This window comes from Lethenteron reissneri, chromosome 59 (genome assembly GCF_015708825.2).
Source record: "Lethenteron reissneri isolate LAM-NWPU_2019-01 chromosome 59, ASM1570882v1, whole genome shotgun sequence".
Taxonomy (NCBI): Eukaryota; Metazoa; Chordata; class Hyperoartia; order Petromyzontiformes; family Petromyzontidae; genus Lethenteron; species Lethenteron reissneri.
Genome location: NC_083837.1, coordinates 888613 through 907553, shown reverse-complemented (window position 1 = coordinate 907553; position 18941 = coordinate 888613). Strand labels below are relative to the sequence as shown.

Here is an 18941-nt window from a genome sequence, read left to right as displayed (position 1 = left end):
CCATTATCATCACCACCATCATCACCACTATCATCACCACCATCATCACCATCACCACTATCATCACCACCATTATCACCATCACCGCCACCATCACCACCACCATCACCATCATTACCATCATCACCTTCACCACCTTCACCACCATCATCATCATCACCACCGTGAGCCGTGGTTGACACACTGCTGGACTATGAAGGCCAAGTCACATCCGTGCACGTGAACAAGAAATATTTCCATTCCTCCAAATGCCACCGACACAACAACATCATCAACAACAACAGCAGCAGCCGCCATTCGCCACGAAGTGATTGTGACGTCGACGACTGCGCTCGTGCCAGGCTAAGTGCATTCTTGAGGCCACGTGACGTGTCGAAGGGTCGCTGGCACGGGGTCACGGGACAGATTCAGGTGCCATGGGTTGACTGACATATAACCGGCAGATATAAAGGGAAATAAATCCCCCGTATAGCCTCAATATACTGTTGGGACAAGTGCTGGTAGCGAGTAGCACCTCTGAATGCCGGCACGGCACGCGAAGAGGGCGGGAGGCCAGCGTCAAACCCGGCCGCCTTTGTCTCCCCAGCGGCGATGTTTACACACCGCTGCTACACCAGGTACTCATTTGAGGGTGAGTTGACCTGCTATATATATTTACAGTACACACAGCTACTTTTAGCTCACACTTAGGTGCATGTTCTTTGTTAATATTCACAGTTATTGTAGGACTAGTCATGCACATTCAATCGAGTCATTCCGCCAATCCACTGCTAGATGAAGGTCTCCCGACGCTGCCGGTTTGTTTTCTGGGGGTAATCCGACCGTACTCGAACCACGCACTGGGTGCTGGTGGCATTCATGAGCACGGAATAATAATAAGAGTAGATTTTTATTAAAAACCCGTACCTGTCCTGACTTGCACGCTACCGGTTACCCACCAAAGCACGATCCAGGGCCCCAAATAAAAAAGAACCCTGCTGAGCCTTCAGCAGGGTTTTGACGTCGGACGCGCCACCGAAACTGATTTCGTTGACCGACAAAACATCAAGGACATTAGCCGTGCCGCATCCCTCGTCAAGCTGCAGACGACAAGCTGCCTACGCTGCTGGGTCACTCGTTGTACCGACTGTGGCGTAGCTTCTCACCCGGGTGACGATGTGGAGCGAGCGCTGGCCCGGCGCACGGCAGGCGAACGACGGGAGGAGAGGGTTGTGGAGTGGCGGCAGCGGGCAGCAGCGTCAACACTCAAGAGAGGGTGACTCTGCAGTCCCGCGGTTTTTGTCAAAGAGGAAACAATTCAACCTATGGCGCTATCGCCATCGCTTGCTTAATTCTGCTTCCTTTCCGATAAGTGCGATTTCGTGATAGGACTGCAACTCACCGCCCCCCCTCCCAACCACCCTTACCCCCCCCCCCCCCTCTTCGCCGACCATTTTCAGCAACATCTTGGAGAAATGACGCAATCATCTCTGCGTGTTGAACTTCTTTCGCACTGCACGTAGCCAACCGTGCAAATCGGAGGTGTTGATAGGACGACAAAACTGAACACAGCGCAGAGAACTGTAGCGACACGACCTCACCCCGTGATAGCCGGCACCAAACTCGACCCACACGCCCACCCAGCACGGCCTGGTGGGAGCCTCGGTACATCTTCGTATGTACGTTGAGCTTCTTTCGCACCATACGTAGCCAACCTGTGCTAATCCTCCGACGCAAAGACGTACCCCGATACAGTCATTTTATTTTAGTTTCCCTTCCAATTCTGTTCCGATGACGTACAACAATTGCCATTCGCCACTAAGTGGCGGTGACGTCACCTCGGCGCTTGTGCCAGGCTATGTGCACGTTGAGGCCAAGTAAAGTGTCAAACGCCCGCTGGCAGGTCACAGGGCAGACCCAGGTGCCACGGGTTGACCGACTGAGATGATGTGCACACGTGCGCACATGTACCGTCATTCGGAACGGGAAAGGGCTGATATATAGAGGACCGCAAAGCTTGGGCAGCTGGTGGTGCCGGCTTGCCACGTGGCCGCCTTGCCGCTCCTCCCTCCTCCTCGTGGCGCCTCTCAGAGTCGTCCTCTCCCGTCGAGAGCGAGGAGCGAACAACGTGCAAGTTTATACACCATTGGAACCTCATTTGCCAGAAGAAAAATATGATAATTGTTTTTTTACCCTTTTATCTGGCAACAAAACTGACACCTTTTTTTACAAGGAGTCATGTTTGCATAGACCACAATACCTGCAGTCGTAATGCAAAAAAAAAACATAACTCTGATAATGATATGCACTGTCCTTGAAGTTGATTGGTCCACACCCGAGACAGCTTTCCTTAGAGCCTAGTCCAGGGGTCGGCAACTAAAATAACAAGAAGAGCCATTTCTTTCCAATTCGGTACAAAATTCAGTATTTCAAGAGCCGCAATGCATCTGAGTACATACTGTACATATCGTCAAGAAGCAGCCCGTAAAGAGCCGCATACGGCTCCGGAGCCGTAGGTTGCCGACCCCTGACCTAGTCTCACATGGTGTGGGACCAGATGACGCCAAAAGGCGCACAACTCAAAGACAATGCACCATCAGAGTATGAGAGCTCGGGGTAAGCATTTACACCATTGGAACCTCATTTGCCAGAAGAAAAAACATAATTGTTTTTTTACCCTTTTATCTGGCAACAAAACTGACACCTTTTTTACAAGGAGTCATGTAAAAAAGGTGTCAGTTTTGTTTCCAGATAAAAGAGTAAAAAACCAATTATCATCATGCAAGTAAGCGACACACTCAATCGTCAATAGCCTTGCCAGATGGTTGAATAACGGACAATGTAACTCCAACGTTGAAATGAAACCGCTCTGTTGGGACAGTGGACTAGAACAAAAATAAAAAAAAGATTCTGTTATACAAAGCACGTTTATTAAATAAAAAAATTACATTCCGATTGTACAAAATATGTGCATTATAGGACGCATCACAATCGACGACGGAGAATTGACGACGCACAAAGGCGGCGGATGCAGCACATTACCGACGACGACGACACAAGTGAGTAACGCACAAAGCGCACCCGGGAAGCATCGCAGAGCCTCAAGACTCCTTCTCAGGAGGGTCCTGCCAAGTTTTCGAAGTAAGGGGCCGGTGATTGGTGCTGCTGCTGCTGTGTGCAATCCAAACTGAGCGATTTGCAGGTCCCGTTTCAGCATTGCGGATGTTGTGGCCAATACCAGTTCCACTGTGTTTGTGGGTTTAGCTATGGGAAGAAATGAGGGGAACCCGGAGGAAACCCACACAGAACAGGGGGAGAACACACAATCTCCACACACTCACTCTGCAGAACAAGAGGAGATCATACAAACTCCACACACTCACTCTGCAGAACAGGAGATCATACAAACTCCACACACTCACTCTGCAGAACAGGAGATCATACAAACTCCACACTCTGTAGAACAGGAGATCATACAAACTCCACACTCACACACTCTGTAGAACAGGAGATCATACAAACTCCACACTCACACACTCTGCAGAACAGGAGATCATACAAACTCCACACTCACACACTTTGTAGAACAGGGGGAGAACACACAAACTCCACACTCACACACTCTGTAGAACAGGAGATCATACAAACTCCACACTCATACACTCTGTAGAACAGCGAGAGAACACTCAAACTCTATACTCGCACACTTTGTAGAACAGCGGGAGAACATTAAAATTCCACTCACACACTCTGCAGAACAGAGGGAGAAAATACAAACTCCACACTCACACACTTTGTAGAACAGGGAGGTAACATACAAACTCCACACTCACACTGTAGAACAGGGGGAGAACATACAAACTCCACACTCACACACTTTGTAGAACAGGGGGAGAACATACAAACTCCACACTCACACACTTTGTAGAACAGGGGGAGAACATACAAACTCCACACAAAAAGGCGCCCTGATCAGGAACCGAACTCAGGTCCCTTGTGGCTGTAAGGCACCACCAGTGGCTACCCCACCGCGTCACTGCCACCGCGTCACTGCCACCGCGTCCCACTAGCGGCTGGGCGAGTTGCGAGCGTGCCACGGCTCCGTGCATCCGCCGTGCCACGCTCCACGCAGCAAGGGTTTGTGTGTATATGTGTGTGTATGTGTGTGTATGTGTGTGTATGTGTGTGTATGTATGTGTGTATGTGTGTGTATGTATGTGTGTGTATGTGTGTGTATGTGTGTGTGTATGTATGTGTGTATGTATGTGTGTGTATGTGTGTATGTATGTGTGTGTATGTATGTGTGTGTATGTGTGTGTGTGTATGTATGTGTGTGTATGTATGTGTGTGTATGTATGTGTGTGTATGTGTGTGTGTATGTGTGTATGTATGTGTGTGTATGTATGTGTGTGCGGGGGTTTAAAGGGGAGCCCCCGCACGGCTTCCGCTGCGTGGCGGAGCGGGTGAGGGAGCGGGCGGTCGCCGCAGGAGTTCACAGCGTGGGTGCTGTTTTAGACGGCGCCTTCCTGGGCTTCGTCTGGTCACATCGCACACACAGAGAGCGAGGGAGAGGGGACGACTCAGAGAGCGAGAGGGGACAACTCAGAGAGGGAGTGAGGGGATGATTCCGAGAGCGAGAGAGAGAGGACGAATCAGAGAGGGAGAGGACGACTCGGCGGTGCAGGGAGGAGAAACCATCGACGTGGAGCAGGAAGGCAGCAGTAGCAGCCGCCACGTGGTGGTGAGGAACCAAGCGCTACCAACGATTGCCCAAGGTCTGCAGTCCTCTATGTAGTAAGATGTTATCGGCCAATTAATGAGTGTTTAAACGTGGGAGGAAACCGGAGCGCCCGGAGAAAACCCACCATTTGTTTAGTCCATCGTCCTAACCAATGCAGCTTTTCTAATGCTAACAGTAACCCAAACCATGGTCACAAAAAACGAACCCCCAAACCCAACTAACCCTTGGCGTCCAAATGTCCACGAGTGGGAACAAAACATCCGCCGGGCCGGCGACGACAAACGTCTGGGGGAGGCGACGTTGTTACCCTTCCCCCGCACGGTCGGCTACGCACGGCGCGAAAGAAGTTCTACGTACGTACAAGTCGGGTCGGGCCACCTCTGTGCATGCGTGCGAGCCGGTGTCGCCGTGCATGTGAGCCGCGGTCGTCGTGCGTGTGAGCCGCGGTCGTCGTGCGTGCATGCGAGCTGGTGTCGCCGTGCGTGCGTGGGAACTCACAAACACCGTGGGCCGCGGCTTGTGCGGCGGCGACGACAGCCCTTCGGCCCTGGAGATGGACGGAGCGGAGAGTCGGGCTCCCCGCAGCGCCGCCGCGCCGCCGAGGACGGTGGCCGCGTCTCCTCCGCCGCCACCGCCGGCACCGCGACGCTGCTGCAGGGCCAGCACCACCTGGCGCATGACGGCCAGCTCCTGCAGGGGTCACGGGGCCAGGGGTCACGGGCTTAATGAGCGCTCGGGTTAGCGGTCTTCTTTCTCGTCGTACGGCTGCTGATGAAGATGCAGAGCGACGACGACGACTACAATTTCACGCTCGGGTGGTCAAGTCGGACAACTGCGTCAGCAGGCGCCCCGGAGTGAATCATCGCTGCGACGTCTCCTTCGTGTCTGTGGACCGGGCGTTGCGTCGCTATGCGTTGTTGCGGTCTGTTCTGGCGTCCCCAGGCGGGGGTCAAGAGCTCCCGGTTCCCGGCTCGACCCCGGTGTGTGCATGGATCTTTTTTGTAATTCGTCACCGACCTCTTTCTGGTTGAGCAGTCGCTCCAGGTCAGCCGACATGTGGTCCCGCGTGCGCTGCAGGGTGGCGCGCTCCTTGCGGAGGTCACTGAACGGCGCGCGCATCAAGCAAAGACAAAGATCACCCCCCCACCCCAGTGTAGCCTTAACAGACTGTTGGGGCAAGTGCTGTTATAGCGAGCGCCAGCACCTAGGAAGGCCGGTACGGTAGCACACGAGGTGGTTGGGTGGCGAGCGCCACGCCCGACCGCCTTTGTCTCCCCGGTGGCGATGTTTACACATCGCACCGGGTACTCATCGAGTCGACCTGGGGGAGGCCAAGGACCGGTTCAGACAATCGTCACTGGGTTTGGCCGTGAGCGGGAATCGAACTCGGGTCGTGGGTTCGAGCCTCATGGTCGCGTGGATTTGTCTCCGGGTCCCTCCGGTTTTTCCCTCCACATTTAGAAACAACATCACGCCTTTTAGAGTATTTGGTTGCAATAAACTTCCACGTGGTAAGCGACTTCGTTGAGCTGCTATCATTTGTGGCCAGGTCGCTTATGAAAGAGAGCTGTATTGCTCAGTGGCCTTTACCTGGTAAGATAAACATGACTTCGTATTATTTGTATTTATTTTTAAGCGATTTATTTAGCTTTCCTATACTTTGCACTCCCATCGTATTTTTGCGTTGTTTGTTGATGTAAACGTTCTAACTCCCCTGCCCCCTACTGGACATCTGCGAAAGAGACCTGCATAGCTCATCGGATTCCTCCTCCGGTATAAAATAAATATTTCGATTGCGGCGATTTTGAAATCGGCACAGCTGCAGCCACCGTTCCCTAACGCTGCCCGGTGCCTCGACGGCTCTGCGCGGCAACACGGACACTCGCCGTTGCCTGCGTACGACACGCAAGAGTCTCCACCCCCTGGACACTGGAACAGGTAACCCCCGGACGGCGCGAGACGTCCCGCCGAGTTTGCCCGCCGACGCCGCACGCACCCGACTTGCGCCTCCAGCTTGGCCGCCCTGTCGGCCAGGTCCCGCAGCTGGTGGTCCCGCTCCCGCAGGCGCTCCACGAGGTAGGCGTGCGGCTGCTGGACCCCGCTCAGCAGCGAGTTGGCGCTCTCCAGCTGGCGACGCGGGGAGGACGGGGGGGACACGCGCAACGACGCCGCTGGGTCACGGCGCTCGACGGTCGCGACGGCACGGCCGCTGCCGTCGCCGCTGCCGGAACCGGCGTCGCAACCGTGACTGTTGCTTTGCAACGAAGGTCGAAAGGGTCTGCGACAGGGCGCGCGACACGCCGGGCCGTCCAGGAGAGGCCATGGAGGGCACCGAGGGTGCCGCGCGATCCAGATCGAGCCATTCGCCGGTGGACCTTTTGAATTTGCCGACACAAAGGTGGACCGTGGCGCCAGGCACACACGATGCCCTCCTCTTGCGAATGACGTCGTGGGGGGGGGGGGGGGCGGATCTCCAACGTCCACTGCGCAGCAGACGGCGCCGTGTCGCTGCTGCACGCCGTGGCGTCTGGCCAGGGGCAGCCGCCGAATTCGAACCGCGAGGCCTCGATGCGACGAGCGGCGCGCTGCCACCAGTCGCGCAACCTCTGATTGGCTACGTATGACGCGAAAGAAGTTGAACATGCGCGCATACACGCTTGTGTATGCATGGAGTTCAACATACATACAACATACATACAACATACGATACACGCTCGCCGAACGGCGCCCCGTAGCGCGCCGGTGGTGGCGCTCCGTCCCGGCGCGTTACCTCTTTGGCGATGGCCTGCGCTTGCTGCTGGTGAGACTCCAGGTCTTTCCGGAGCAGCGTGTTCTGTTTCTCCAGCGCCAGGATGCGCCGGGCTAGGTGCACGCTGCAACGCAACAACACGCCGAGCGGTGATCCCCCCCGCCGCACGGACCGGCGCGCGCGCGATCCTCAATTCTTCTCCGGCGGATCGCCGCGTGCCTTCCCTGCCGCTGCGCCCGTGTGGCGACCGCGGTGTTTTGCTGCGAGCGGTAGCTGGAGCGGTCGGCGCACCGCGCTACGCGCCCGCTGGTCCAGGTTTGATTTTAGCCGGGCCACGACGAGTTTATCCGAAACGGTCCTGGGCCTCCCCTCAGGTTTTTCTCTCGCGCTCTCTCTGCGTGCTGTATTCCATCTTAGTGATGTCGGCAATCTTGTCCTTTCTGCATTGTTTACTCGGGCCTTAAATGAGTACCTAGTGTAAACATCAGGTACTGGGGGAGACAAAGGCGGCTGGGTGTAGTAGTGCCCTCCCACCCTTGTGCGCCGTAGACGCTCGCTAACAGCACTTGCCCCAGCAGTCTACGCAGGCTACACGGCGTGCGTGCCGTACCTTTGTTTGAGGCGCCTCTTTGCGGTGGTGGGGACGTTTGCGCCGTAACCGTACGAGAAGAGAACCCTCTCCGCCTCCTCTTCGCTCTCCACTACGCACGCCACACAAAGACAAAGATCCCCCGCGTAGCCTTTAACAGACTGATGGGGGCAAGCGCTCATAGCCAGCACCTATGAAGGTCGGCTCGTTGTGGCGCGGTGTTGGCGAGTGTCACGGTGCCCCTGTTAGTGCTGGTGTGGCGCAGTGTTGGCGAGTCTAGCAGTGGCCGCGCTAGTGCTGGTGTGGTGTTGGCGAGTGTCACAGTGCCCCTGCTAGCGCCGGTGTGGAGCAGTATTGGCGAGTGTAGCCGTGGCCGTGCTAGAGCTGGTGTGGCGTTGGCGAGTGTAGCAGTGCCCCTGCTAGCGCTGGCGCGGTGTTGGCGAGTGTCACGGTGCCCGCGCTAGTGCCGGTGTGGCGTGGTGTTGGCGAGTGTAGCACTGGCCGTGCGAGTGCTGGTGTGGTGTTGGCGAGTGTCACGGTGCCCGCGCTAGCGCTGGTGTGGAGCAGTGTTGGCGAGTGTAGCAGTGGCCGTGCTAGTACTGGTGTGGTGTTGGCGAGTGTCACGGTGCCTGCGCTAGTGCCGGTGTGGCGCGGTGTTGGCGAGTGTCACGGTGCCCGCACTAGTGCCGGTGTGGCGTGGTGTAGGCGAGTGCCGTGTGTGCGAGTGCCGTGTGTGCGAGTGCCGTGTGTGCGAGTGCCGTACTCTGCGCCGACTGCATGACCACGTCGTCCAGCTCCGCCTCCAGGCGCTCGTAGGTGTCGACGCGCGCTCGCAGCTCGGCATTCTGGGAGCTCAGCTCCGTGGCGCGCCGCTCGCTGGCGGCCTGCAGCGCGTAGAACTCCCTCGTGAGCAGCTGCTCGCTCGCGCACAGACACGGGGCGACGGGGGCGGCCGGGTGAGCCGTGCGTGCGCTGAGCCCTTAGCGCTACGCTGCGCTACGAACCCGGTGACCCGCGTTCGACTCCTGCTCACGGCCAACACCGGTGACGATCATCTGAAAGGGTTCTGGGCCTCCCCTAGGTCGACTCGGCCTGAAATGAGTACTTGGTGCGGTGTGTAAACATGGCCACTAGAGAGACTTTCATAGGTGCTACTCGCTGACAGCACTTGCCCTCACAGTCTGTTAAAGGCCATACAGGGATCTTTGTCTTTGTGGCGTGTCGTGTGTGGGGAGCGGTAGTGCAACGGTTAGCACTGCGTTATGAACCCGCCGACTCGAGTTCGATTTCCTGCTCATGGCCACCATCCAGGGCCGGATTAAGATTGTGTAGGCCCCTGGGCTACGGGTACCGTGAGGCCCCCAGTGATATTTTCAAAAGGAAAACAAAGTTAAAGAAAAATACTATTAATTTTTACAAGGCTAACAACAAATAAAATTCAGCGTTCACAAATGAAATAACTTTCACTTCATCTCTGGAGGCCATTCAGCGGGCGGAGGCCCCTGGGCTGCAGCAACTAAAGCCTTAATCCGGCCCTGAACAGGTCCTGGGCCTCCCTTAGGTCGACGCAGCGCTGTGTAAACATCGCCACTGGGGAGACAAAGGCAGCCGGACGTGGCGCTGGCCACCCACCACCCACTCGTGCGCCGCGCCGGCCTTAGTCGGTGCTCGCCAACAGCACCGTGCGCCGATCGGCTGTGTGGCTGAAGAGGGGACCGGAGCGTCGTTAGTCTCCGCTGGTCACCCACCTCCACCTTGGCCTGGAACTTGTCGCACTGCAGCTGGCAGAGGCCCAGCGTGCGCTGGGTCTCCTCCTGCACCAGCAGCGCCCTCTCCGCCTCGAACGTCTTCACCTTGAGCTGCCCTCCCAGCTCCGCCGCCTTGGTGTCCCACACGTGCTGCCCCTGCGCCAGGCTGCTCGCAAATGCACACACGCGCATGCTCGTACGAAAACATGCAGAGACGCGCACGCGCACAAACTCGGACGCGTGTCATCGCATGCGTGACGCATGCGCACGCGCGTGTGCGTGGACAATCGTGAAAATCTGTAATGGTTCTGGACGTTTCCGAGGGTTAGGGTGAAATGGTTACTTGGTAGAGACAAAGTCGGCCGGGCATGGTGCTGGCCACCCACCCCCTTGTGTACCGTGCCGGCCTTCATAAGCACTACTCGCTAACAACACTTGCTCCAAAAATCTGTTAAGGCTACATGGGGGATCTCTGTATTTGCCTTGGGCGCGTGTGCGTGTGTGCGTGCGTGTCTCCGTACCGTGCCATGAGCGCATCGTTTTTCTCCGTCGCCTGCCTCTCGGTCTCGCGTGCCCGGTCCCTCTCCGCGATCGCTCCGTCACGAGCCTCCCGCAGGCTCCTGGAGGGCGTCAACCGTAACAGTCGACCACGACACCCGGTTAGCAGTCACCACCACCACCTTGTGCACGAATACTCTCGTGCAGTTCCGCCTCGGCTGCTGCCCTTGTCCAAGTCGAGACTTGAGTCCCGATTTGTGGTCACGAGCACAGGGATATCGTACCATTCCCCCCCTCGCGGAGACGGCACGGTTGCGCTTGGGCAGCGCTACGCGAACATCAACCGCGATGAACCGTCTCGGGATTGATGGTGTGCGCCGACAGAGCCAAAAGATCGGACCGCTCCCGTCACAACGCGCGCGTGCGTGGCCACCTGTTCTCCCGCTCGTAGATCTCCTTGCCGTTGAGCCTGAGCCGCTCCATCTCCTGGTTGGTCTGCGCGCGGACTGCGTCCATCTCGTCCCGCAGCCTCATCTCGTACTCGGACTTGTACTGCTCCCTGTTCGCGACACCGCGCCCACACGCAGCTTTAGCGGGGCAAATCCCGTTCGCCGAAATAACGATGACAACGATGACAACAATGACAACGATGACAACAATGACAACGATGCCAACGATGACAACGATGACAGCTCCCCTGGACTGTCTGGGATGCATTGCAAGAACGTGGGACCCACAAAACAAATTTTTTTGGACTTTATTTTACCAGGTAAGGCCCACTGAGCTATGCAGCTCGATTTCAGAAGCAACCCAGCTATCACAAATGATAGCTCAACGAAGTGGCGTATCGTGTAAAACGATATAGCGGCAGCCAAATAATATAAACGCATAGAGATAAACAGTGACCCATGGAGATGCATAGAGACTCATAGAGCTACATCGAGATCCAACGACTAAACTACAACCACACTATTTTATTTACCAGGTGAAGCCCATTGAGCTATTAGCTCTTTTTCACAAGCGACGTGGCAACAAATGATAGTTCAACTAAGTGGCTTGTCATCACGTGGTAATTTACAGCAGCCAAAGACTCAGAACGCATGTTGATTCTAAATGTGGACGGAAAAACCGAGGATCCGGAGAAAAATCCACGCGACCACGGTGAGAGACAGACACAAACTCCAAATATACAGCAGCAGGCTTCGTCAGGGTCGGGGTCGAACCCACGACCTCCTGCATACCAGGCGAGGTAGTTAACATCTCCTAGCCACCGTGGCACCCCTAAAGGCTTTTTTGTTGTTGTTGCGATATAATTTAAGTAATCGTTTTACCAACCGATTATCGATTTGATCGCATAAAAGTTTATCAACAGGCAAGCCACACCGAGAGATCCCAACGACAGGATACATAACGACAACAAAAAATCCGCAAGCATCTATTGCAGCGCGGCGGAACCACGAGAAAGGGGCGGAAGGGTAGCAGGGCCCCCTCGCGCTGCCCCACCCAGGCGAGGCGGTCAACATCTCGCCGCCGCGGTGTCACCGGAACGCCGGCGAACGAACCGCGCACGCGCCGGGGTTCTGGGACACCCACCGGGCGCTCAGGTACTTCTCGTACGCCTCTTCACGGCCGTGCTTTGCCAGCTCCAGCTGTGCCTGCACCGCAGACAGACACAGGGTTGGACTTCGAGACAGGCATTAGCCCAACGAGTCTATGGGTATCTATGCAGGGACACGGACGCAGGCTTGCAGACAGATCCACAGACTTGCATAGACCCACAGTCACACCTGAAGACGGAGACTTGTGTTGCCTCCGAAACGTCGTGATTTATTATTATTATTATTTTTACCTACGTGACTTTACCGAAAAAACCTAAGAGTATGAATCCCTGCAGTCACGAAAGCTTCAAATCTAGAAGGAGATTTACCCCTCAATCATCGGCCACTACTGCGAACACTTGGCAGGACCGTCCAGAAAGAGTCAGGTTGACTCAGTGTGCCTTTGCTAAATAAACAACCAAAATAACACAACCGCCATTCGCCACTAAGTGGCTGCGACGTCAACACGGCGCTTGTGCCAGGCTATGTGCACCTTGAGGCCATCACGTTAAGTGTCGAAGGCTCGCCGGCAGGAGGTCATGGGACAGACCCAGGTTCCCACGGGTTGACCGACAGAGATGACTGGCAGATGTATAAACACACACACACACGCCCGCGTATAGAGGATGGATAGCCAGCACTAGCCTGTGCTCTCTCTGCTCGCTCTGTCTCGACCGAGCTGCGTGCCTCCAACTCCGACACTTTCCTCGCCAGGTAGTCTTTGTCTTTCTGCAGCAGCGAGACCATCTGGCGCAGAGCGGCCACCTGCAGACAACAAAGACAAGATCCCCCCCCCCCCCCGTATAGCCTCAGCACGCTGTTGGGGCAAGTGCTGTTCGCGAGCAGTGCCTATGAAGGGCGGCACGGCACACGAGGGGGTGGTGGGTGGCCAGCGCCACGCCCGGCCGCCTTTGTCTCCCCAGTGGCGATGTTTTACACAACCGCACAGCAGGCACTTTTTCGAGGCCGATTCGACTCGCAGACGTGCACACGCAGAGGCACACGTGGCACAAACATCGCCCCCGTGCTGTCGGCCTGAGAACAGGCACTGGTGGGATAAAGGTCGCCGATTCAGTCGCCTGAGGTGCCATGAACTGTGACGACGCAGGGTCGTGAGTGGATTCTAAAATCGGTTCTCTTTCGCCCCCTTTGTGGGTGGCCGTCCGTCTCGTTGGTATCGTTTGGTCTGGTTGGTGCCGTCTCGTTTGGTCTGCGAGTCGTACGGCAGCAGCAGCAGCCGCTGTTGTTTGGAACAGCGGACGGCGCACAGCGGTGCTAGTACGGCCGAGGTGATGGGCGGGAATGGCGATAGCATACAAGGGGCCGTCCATAAATGACGTCACGCGATTTTGGACGATTTTTGACACCTCCCCCCCTCGTCACGCGGCGTCACAAAAAGTCAAACTCCCCCCCTCAAATATGACGTCACAAAGCTCTGCCCCCCCCCAAAACCATATTTCCATTTTGAAAATAAAAGATGCTTGAAATCGCTTTAAACTATTGTCATTGTAGTGCGTATTTAATGTGACGCTGTACTCTGATGTTGTAGGAGAAAACATTTATTAAAAAGTCTATTTAATTAAGTAGAACGTGTTGTCTATATTTATTTAAAGTTGCGCATTTTGATGTGACGTCACATTTCTCAAACCCCCCCCCTCGTCACACATCGTCACAAATGTCTGACCTCCCCTACCCCCTAGGTGCGTGACGTCATTTATGGACAGCTCCCAATCCATAATCCACGCGTTGCAGCAAATGGACAAAAACTGCGGACGTTTCTGCAGCAGCAGGATGGCAACTAAGGCAATAATAAAAATAATAACCTCTATTTGACAAAGCGCCTACACATCGAAGCATCTCGTAGCAAGCAAGGGGAAAGCTGCAGGCATCTCCAATCCGTTACCATGGGCACTGAACACCACTACGACACCTGCTGGTAAGGCTCAGCACTAACGCTAGGGTTGTCCACCGCTGAAGAAAGAGAGAGAATATCTCACGACACCGGAAGAGGAGATAACGACATGTAAACACGTTGTCTGGCGCGGCGTGTTATTGTTGTTGTCGTTATCGCAAAGGATTAGCACCTCCGATTAGCACGGTTGGCTACGTACGGCGCGAAATAAGTTAAACGTACGTACGTGCATACGAAGGTGGCAAAACCAGGTCTAGGAAAAACACGCGGAGATTTCCCGGGACTAGCAGCTGCCCTCGACAACTGGGCAATGCTGGGAAAACCAGGAAAGGTGACAACACTACATGGAGCCCGACCATCTTTGTCTCCCCCTGACCCCCTCCCCCTCCTCCCCCCACGATGGCACCGGTTGCCGGGACGCTCACCTCGGAGGCCAGCTCGCTCCGCTCCTTGGTAACCGCCGCCGAAATCATCTCGAGCTCCTGCAGCCGCCGCTTGGAGGCCTCGCTGTCCTGCTCCAGCGCGTCCCGCTCGCTGGCACGAGAGGACGACACCGCCGGCGCGAGGAAGCTACGGCGTCACCGGACACGGCTACACAGTATCATCACAATGTTTACTTACACTGGAGGAGGAACTCCACGAGCTATGAAGCTCTTTTTCACAGATGTCCACGATAGGGGTGGGTCGGAAAGTTACAACAATACAAAAACACGATAGGAGTGCAGAGTATCGGAAAGGTAAGCAACTAACTCCAACATTTTTTTATTTGACCAGGTAACGCCAACAGAGCTATTTTTCATAAGGTTGACTCAGCCTGAAATTAGTACCTGGTGCGGTGTCTAAACATCGCCACTGGGGAGACAAAGGCGATCGGGCGTGGTGTTGGCCACACCACCCACTTGTGTGCCATGTCGGCCTTCATAAGTGCTGCTCGCTAACAGCACTTGCCTCAAAAGTCTGTTAAAGGTTATACGGGGGAACTATGTCTTTGTCTTGTATGCAGGTGTGCTCACTGCTTGACACGGTCGTAGTTGTCACGGCGATGGTCCCCGAGGGCCAGCTGTTGCCGGGCGTCCTCCAGCTCCAACAGAAGTCGCTGGCAACGGGTCTCCAGGTCGCCACGGCGACGCCGCTCATCCTCCAAGCCCTCACCACACACAGAAACAGATCCCCTGTATAGCCTCTAACAGACTGTTGGGGCAAGTGCTGTTTGCAAGTAGCGCCTATGAAAGCCGGCAAGGCGCACAAGGAGGTTGGTGGCCAATACCATGCCTGGCCACCTTTGTCTCCCCAGCGCTTACATTCACACACCGCACCAGATACTCACTTAAAGCCAGTTTAAATATTAGCCACCGTTATCGGCCGCGAGCGGGAATCAAACTCGGGTCGTCGGGCTCGGAGCGTGAAGCGTTAACCGCCGCACCGCCACTCCCCCCGCCCACGCAAATCTATCTCCGCCGTCTCCCTGCGGCGTCCGCTGTGCGCGCCGTGGCGCCCGCCCGCGCGCGCACCTGGCTCAGGCTGTAAAGCTCGGCGCGGCAGGCGCCCAGCTCGCCGCCCAGCCGGCTCTTCAGCTCGCTCAGCTTCTGGCACTCCTCCCGCAGCGGGTGAACCGGCGTCGAACAGCAGCACCTGCCGCCGTGAGAGACGGGCAACGGCACGGTTAGGGTCGGGGCGGCGGCGGTCAGCGTCAGGGCGGGGAGGGAAGGCGGGGGGCTGGGTGTCATCTCGGCACCTGCATGTGCTCGCGAAGGTTGCGCTGTTCGGCGGGCAGCGCTCCGAGCGCCGAGCGCTCCTCGGGGGTGAGCTCGAGGTCGACGAGGCCCCGGCGCAGCGCTCCACCGCGGTCGCTCAGCTCGCGGTTGCGCTCCTCCACCTCGCGCAGCCGCGTCACGATGGCGTCCACCTCCCGCTGCGTGCGCTCCTGCCGGGCCCTGCGGCGGGTGGTGGAGGGGAAGGGGCACCGGCGTGAGGAATCTCGTTGGGTAGGCACGACGCCGTCGCTTCTGGAACGACTTCAGGTCGCCGTTTACGCCGCGCGGTGTTCACTCGGCGCTCTCGTACGAAGATCGACTCGGCAGGCGCGAGGAGGAACGACACACGAGCAGGAAGGCGACAGCAGCAGCAACCAGGCAGTGAGACGGAGCTAACAAATACTTAAGCTTTGCGGTCCTCTCTATCCGGACGCCTGACGCCCATTGTATATTTCGAGTTTGCATGTCTCTCTCGCTCTCTCTCGCCGGGGTCGTGTGGATTTTGTCTCCGGGTCCTACTCCGGATTTTCCTTCCACGTTTAAAATCAACGTCACGCGTTGTGAGCATTTGGCTGGTATAAAGTTCCACGTGATAAGCCACTTCGTTGGACTATCATTTGTGGCCAAGCCGCTTCTGAAAAAGATCTATGCTGTACAGCTCAGTGGGCTTTACCTGTTCAAATAAAAAATTGTTCAGTTTATTGCTCTGCTACATTCAGGATACATTACGATGTTAGCGGCCAATTAATGAGTGTTTTCTCGTGGGCCGAATGCCATAAGATTGCCCCGGTGCACCCTCATGGAATGGACTTCCATGCGGTGGGGATGGGAGCACTGCGCACAAGGACGCTGGGCGACAGCGAGCGGGGGGAGGAGATCTCGAGGAGGTCGCTCCACCACGGTACCTTGCCTCCTCCTCCTGCAGCTGGAGCTGGCTCTCCAGGCGAGCCTGCAGCAGCTTCTTCTCGTTGAGCGCATCGCTCAGCTTTTCCTCCAGCTCCTCCACCTGCACAACGCAACGAGGATAAACAGCCACGCGTGTGAGTGTGTGCAGGGTCTCCACTGTGCTAGTTGTAGCGGGTAGCGCGCTGCGCTACGAACCCGGCGAGCCGATTATCTGAACCGGTCCTGGGCCTCCCCTAAGTCGACTCGGCCTAAAATGAGTACCTGGTGCGGTGTGTAAACATCACCGCCAGGCAGACAAAGGCGGCCACCCACCCCCTCGTGTGCCGTGCAGGCTTTCACAGGTACTACTCGCTAACAGCACTTGCCCCAACAGTGTGTTCAGGCTATACGGGGGATCTTTGTCTTTGGTCTCCACTGCTAGCCTGCTCTGGGAGAATCGCACTCTGCACAGCTGTCTCCTCCCTATCTCCACGTGTCTCTGTGTGTCCCCGTGTCTCACTTGCTGGTCCCTGTGTCTCCGTGTCTCCCCTGTGCGTCGCTGCTAGCCTGTAGGATCTCTACGAGTCTGTTCCAGGAGAGATGCACTCTGCACAGTTGCGTGTTCCCGTGTGGTCTCACGTGCACCTCCCCATGTGTCTCCCCCGTGTCTCCGTGTGGTCTAACCTGTGTCCCCGTGTCTCCGTGTGGTCTAACCTGTGTCCCCGTGTCTCCGTGTGTCCTCATCTGTCTCCCCGTGTCTCCGTGTGGTCTCACCTGTGTGTCCGTGTCTCCGTGTGTCCTCACCTGTCTCCGTGTCTCCCCCGTGTCTCCGTGTGGTCTCACCTGTGTGTCCCCGTGTGGTCTCACGTGCACCTCCCCATGTGTCCCTGTGTCTCACCGTGTGGTCTCCCCCGTGTCTCCCTCGTGTCTCCCTCGTGTCTCCCCGTGTCTCACCTGTGTGTTCCCGTGTCTCCGTGTGGTCTAACCTGTGTGTCCCCGTGTCTCCGCGTGTCTCCCCGTGTATCACTTGTCTCCCCCGTGTCTCCGTGTGGTCTCACCTGTGTCCCCGTGTCTCCCCGTGTCTCCCCCGTGTGTCCCCGTGTCTCACCTGTGTCTCCCCCGTGTCTCCGTGTGGTATCACCTGTGTCCCCGTGTCTCCGTGGGGTCTCACCTACACCTCCTTGCGTGTCCCCGTGTGGCTTCACCTTGCGCGTCCCTGTCCCCCCCGTGTCCCTCCCCGTGTTTCCCCCCGTGTGTCTCCCCCCGTGCGTCTCCCCCCGTGCGTCTCTCCCCGTGCGTCTCCCCCCGTGTGGTGCCCCTCACCTGCACGTCCCTGTGTCCCCGTGTCTCCGTGTGTCTCCCGTGTGTCTCCCCCCCGTGTGGTGCCCCACACCTGCACGTCCCTGTGTCCCCGTGTCTCCGTGTGTCTCCCCCCCGTGTAGTGCCCCTCACCTGCACGTCCCTGCTGGCTTGCAGTGTCTCCACCGCCAGCCTGCTCTGAGAGAGCCGCACGCGGCACAGCTGCAGCGCGGCCCTCACCTCGGGCCCAGCAGCAGCAGAAGCCTCCGCCGCTGCTGCTGCTGGGCCCGAGCTCTCGAGGCTCAGAAGATCCTCAGAGTCGAACTCGCTCAGCGACAGCGACGTCGCCGTCGTCACCTCGCGCGACATCTCGCGCGCTAATTAATCGAGTTAATTAGCGAGTTAATGAATCTTTAACGCGTTAATAATTCTCCGCGAGGATGATCGCCCGCGGATTTCGAACGCTGGCGCGCCCGCGGGTTGCCAGGGGCAACGCGCCAGCTGACGGGCGACCGTTTGCCGTAAAGCAAGTTTTATATAAATAAATAAAGCCCCCTCGCCCTGCCCTTAGCCGTAAAGGTCGTAAAGTGAAACGACGGCCGTCGCTTTTGAACAACAACAAAAACACTGTCGTGAAGATTACACGCGGTGTGAAAGCGTTGGGCGTCGATGATTGATATCGATAACGTGAATCGATTCGAGCGGTTTTTAAATCGATGAGTTCGGCTCCGTCTTGTGTCGCGTGTTCGCACTGTAATGGGTTCAACGATAAACCCTTCAGCCGGTCATTATAGGCCGCTACATTCACAAGATAAAAATATAATCGATTTTTTAAAATAATCGAATCGAGAACAAGCGTCCGAATTGTAATCGACTCGCTACATTTATAAACGAATCGATTAACAGCACACACACAGATCAACCGTACAGCCTTAACAGACTGAATGCGGAAAAGCCTCAGGTCTTGGACGCTATTTATCCAGAATTAATCAATAACTTGTGACCAAGAGCAAGACAATGTCGAGCCACAATCCTCACTGTCATCCATTCCACAAGCATCGCCCCCAAGGAGTGGTAAGCGGCAAGGATAAAGCCATTCCTGCACCAGGCATGGACCCATGGGACGTTCAAAACTCCCGCCCTTACTCCCGACTCGGCGTCTGCTACAAACGAATGGAGCGGCTTCCTC

At 56.5% G+C, this 18941-nt stretch overlaps 1 protein-coding gene across 1 annotated transcript; it reads right to left on the bottom strand.

Annotated features, from left to right (window-relative positions):
- Positions 1-4215: 4215 nt before the first annotated feature.
- On the bottom strand, positions 4216-18245 carry PIBF1 (progesterone immunomodulatory binding factor 1). Its single transcript, XM_061575862.1, is given in 19 exon segments — positions 4216-4516; positions 5219-5410; positions 5738-5822; positions 6717-6847; positions 7491-7593; positions 8080-8170; positions 8822-8972; positions 9807-9972; positions 10328-10426; positions 10738-10863; positions 11898-11959; positions 12548-12667; positions 14240-14348; positions 14828-14961; positions 15326-15427; positions 15429-15446; positions 15550-15748; positions 16474-16574; positions 17906-18245. Coding segments are annotated over 19 exon segments (2250 nt in total). The 5' UTR covers positions 18122-18245; the 3' UTR covers positions 4216-4471.
- Between the last annotated feature and the right edge of the window lie 696 nt (positions 18246-18941).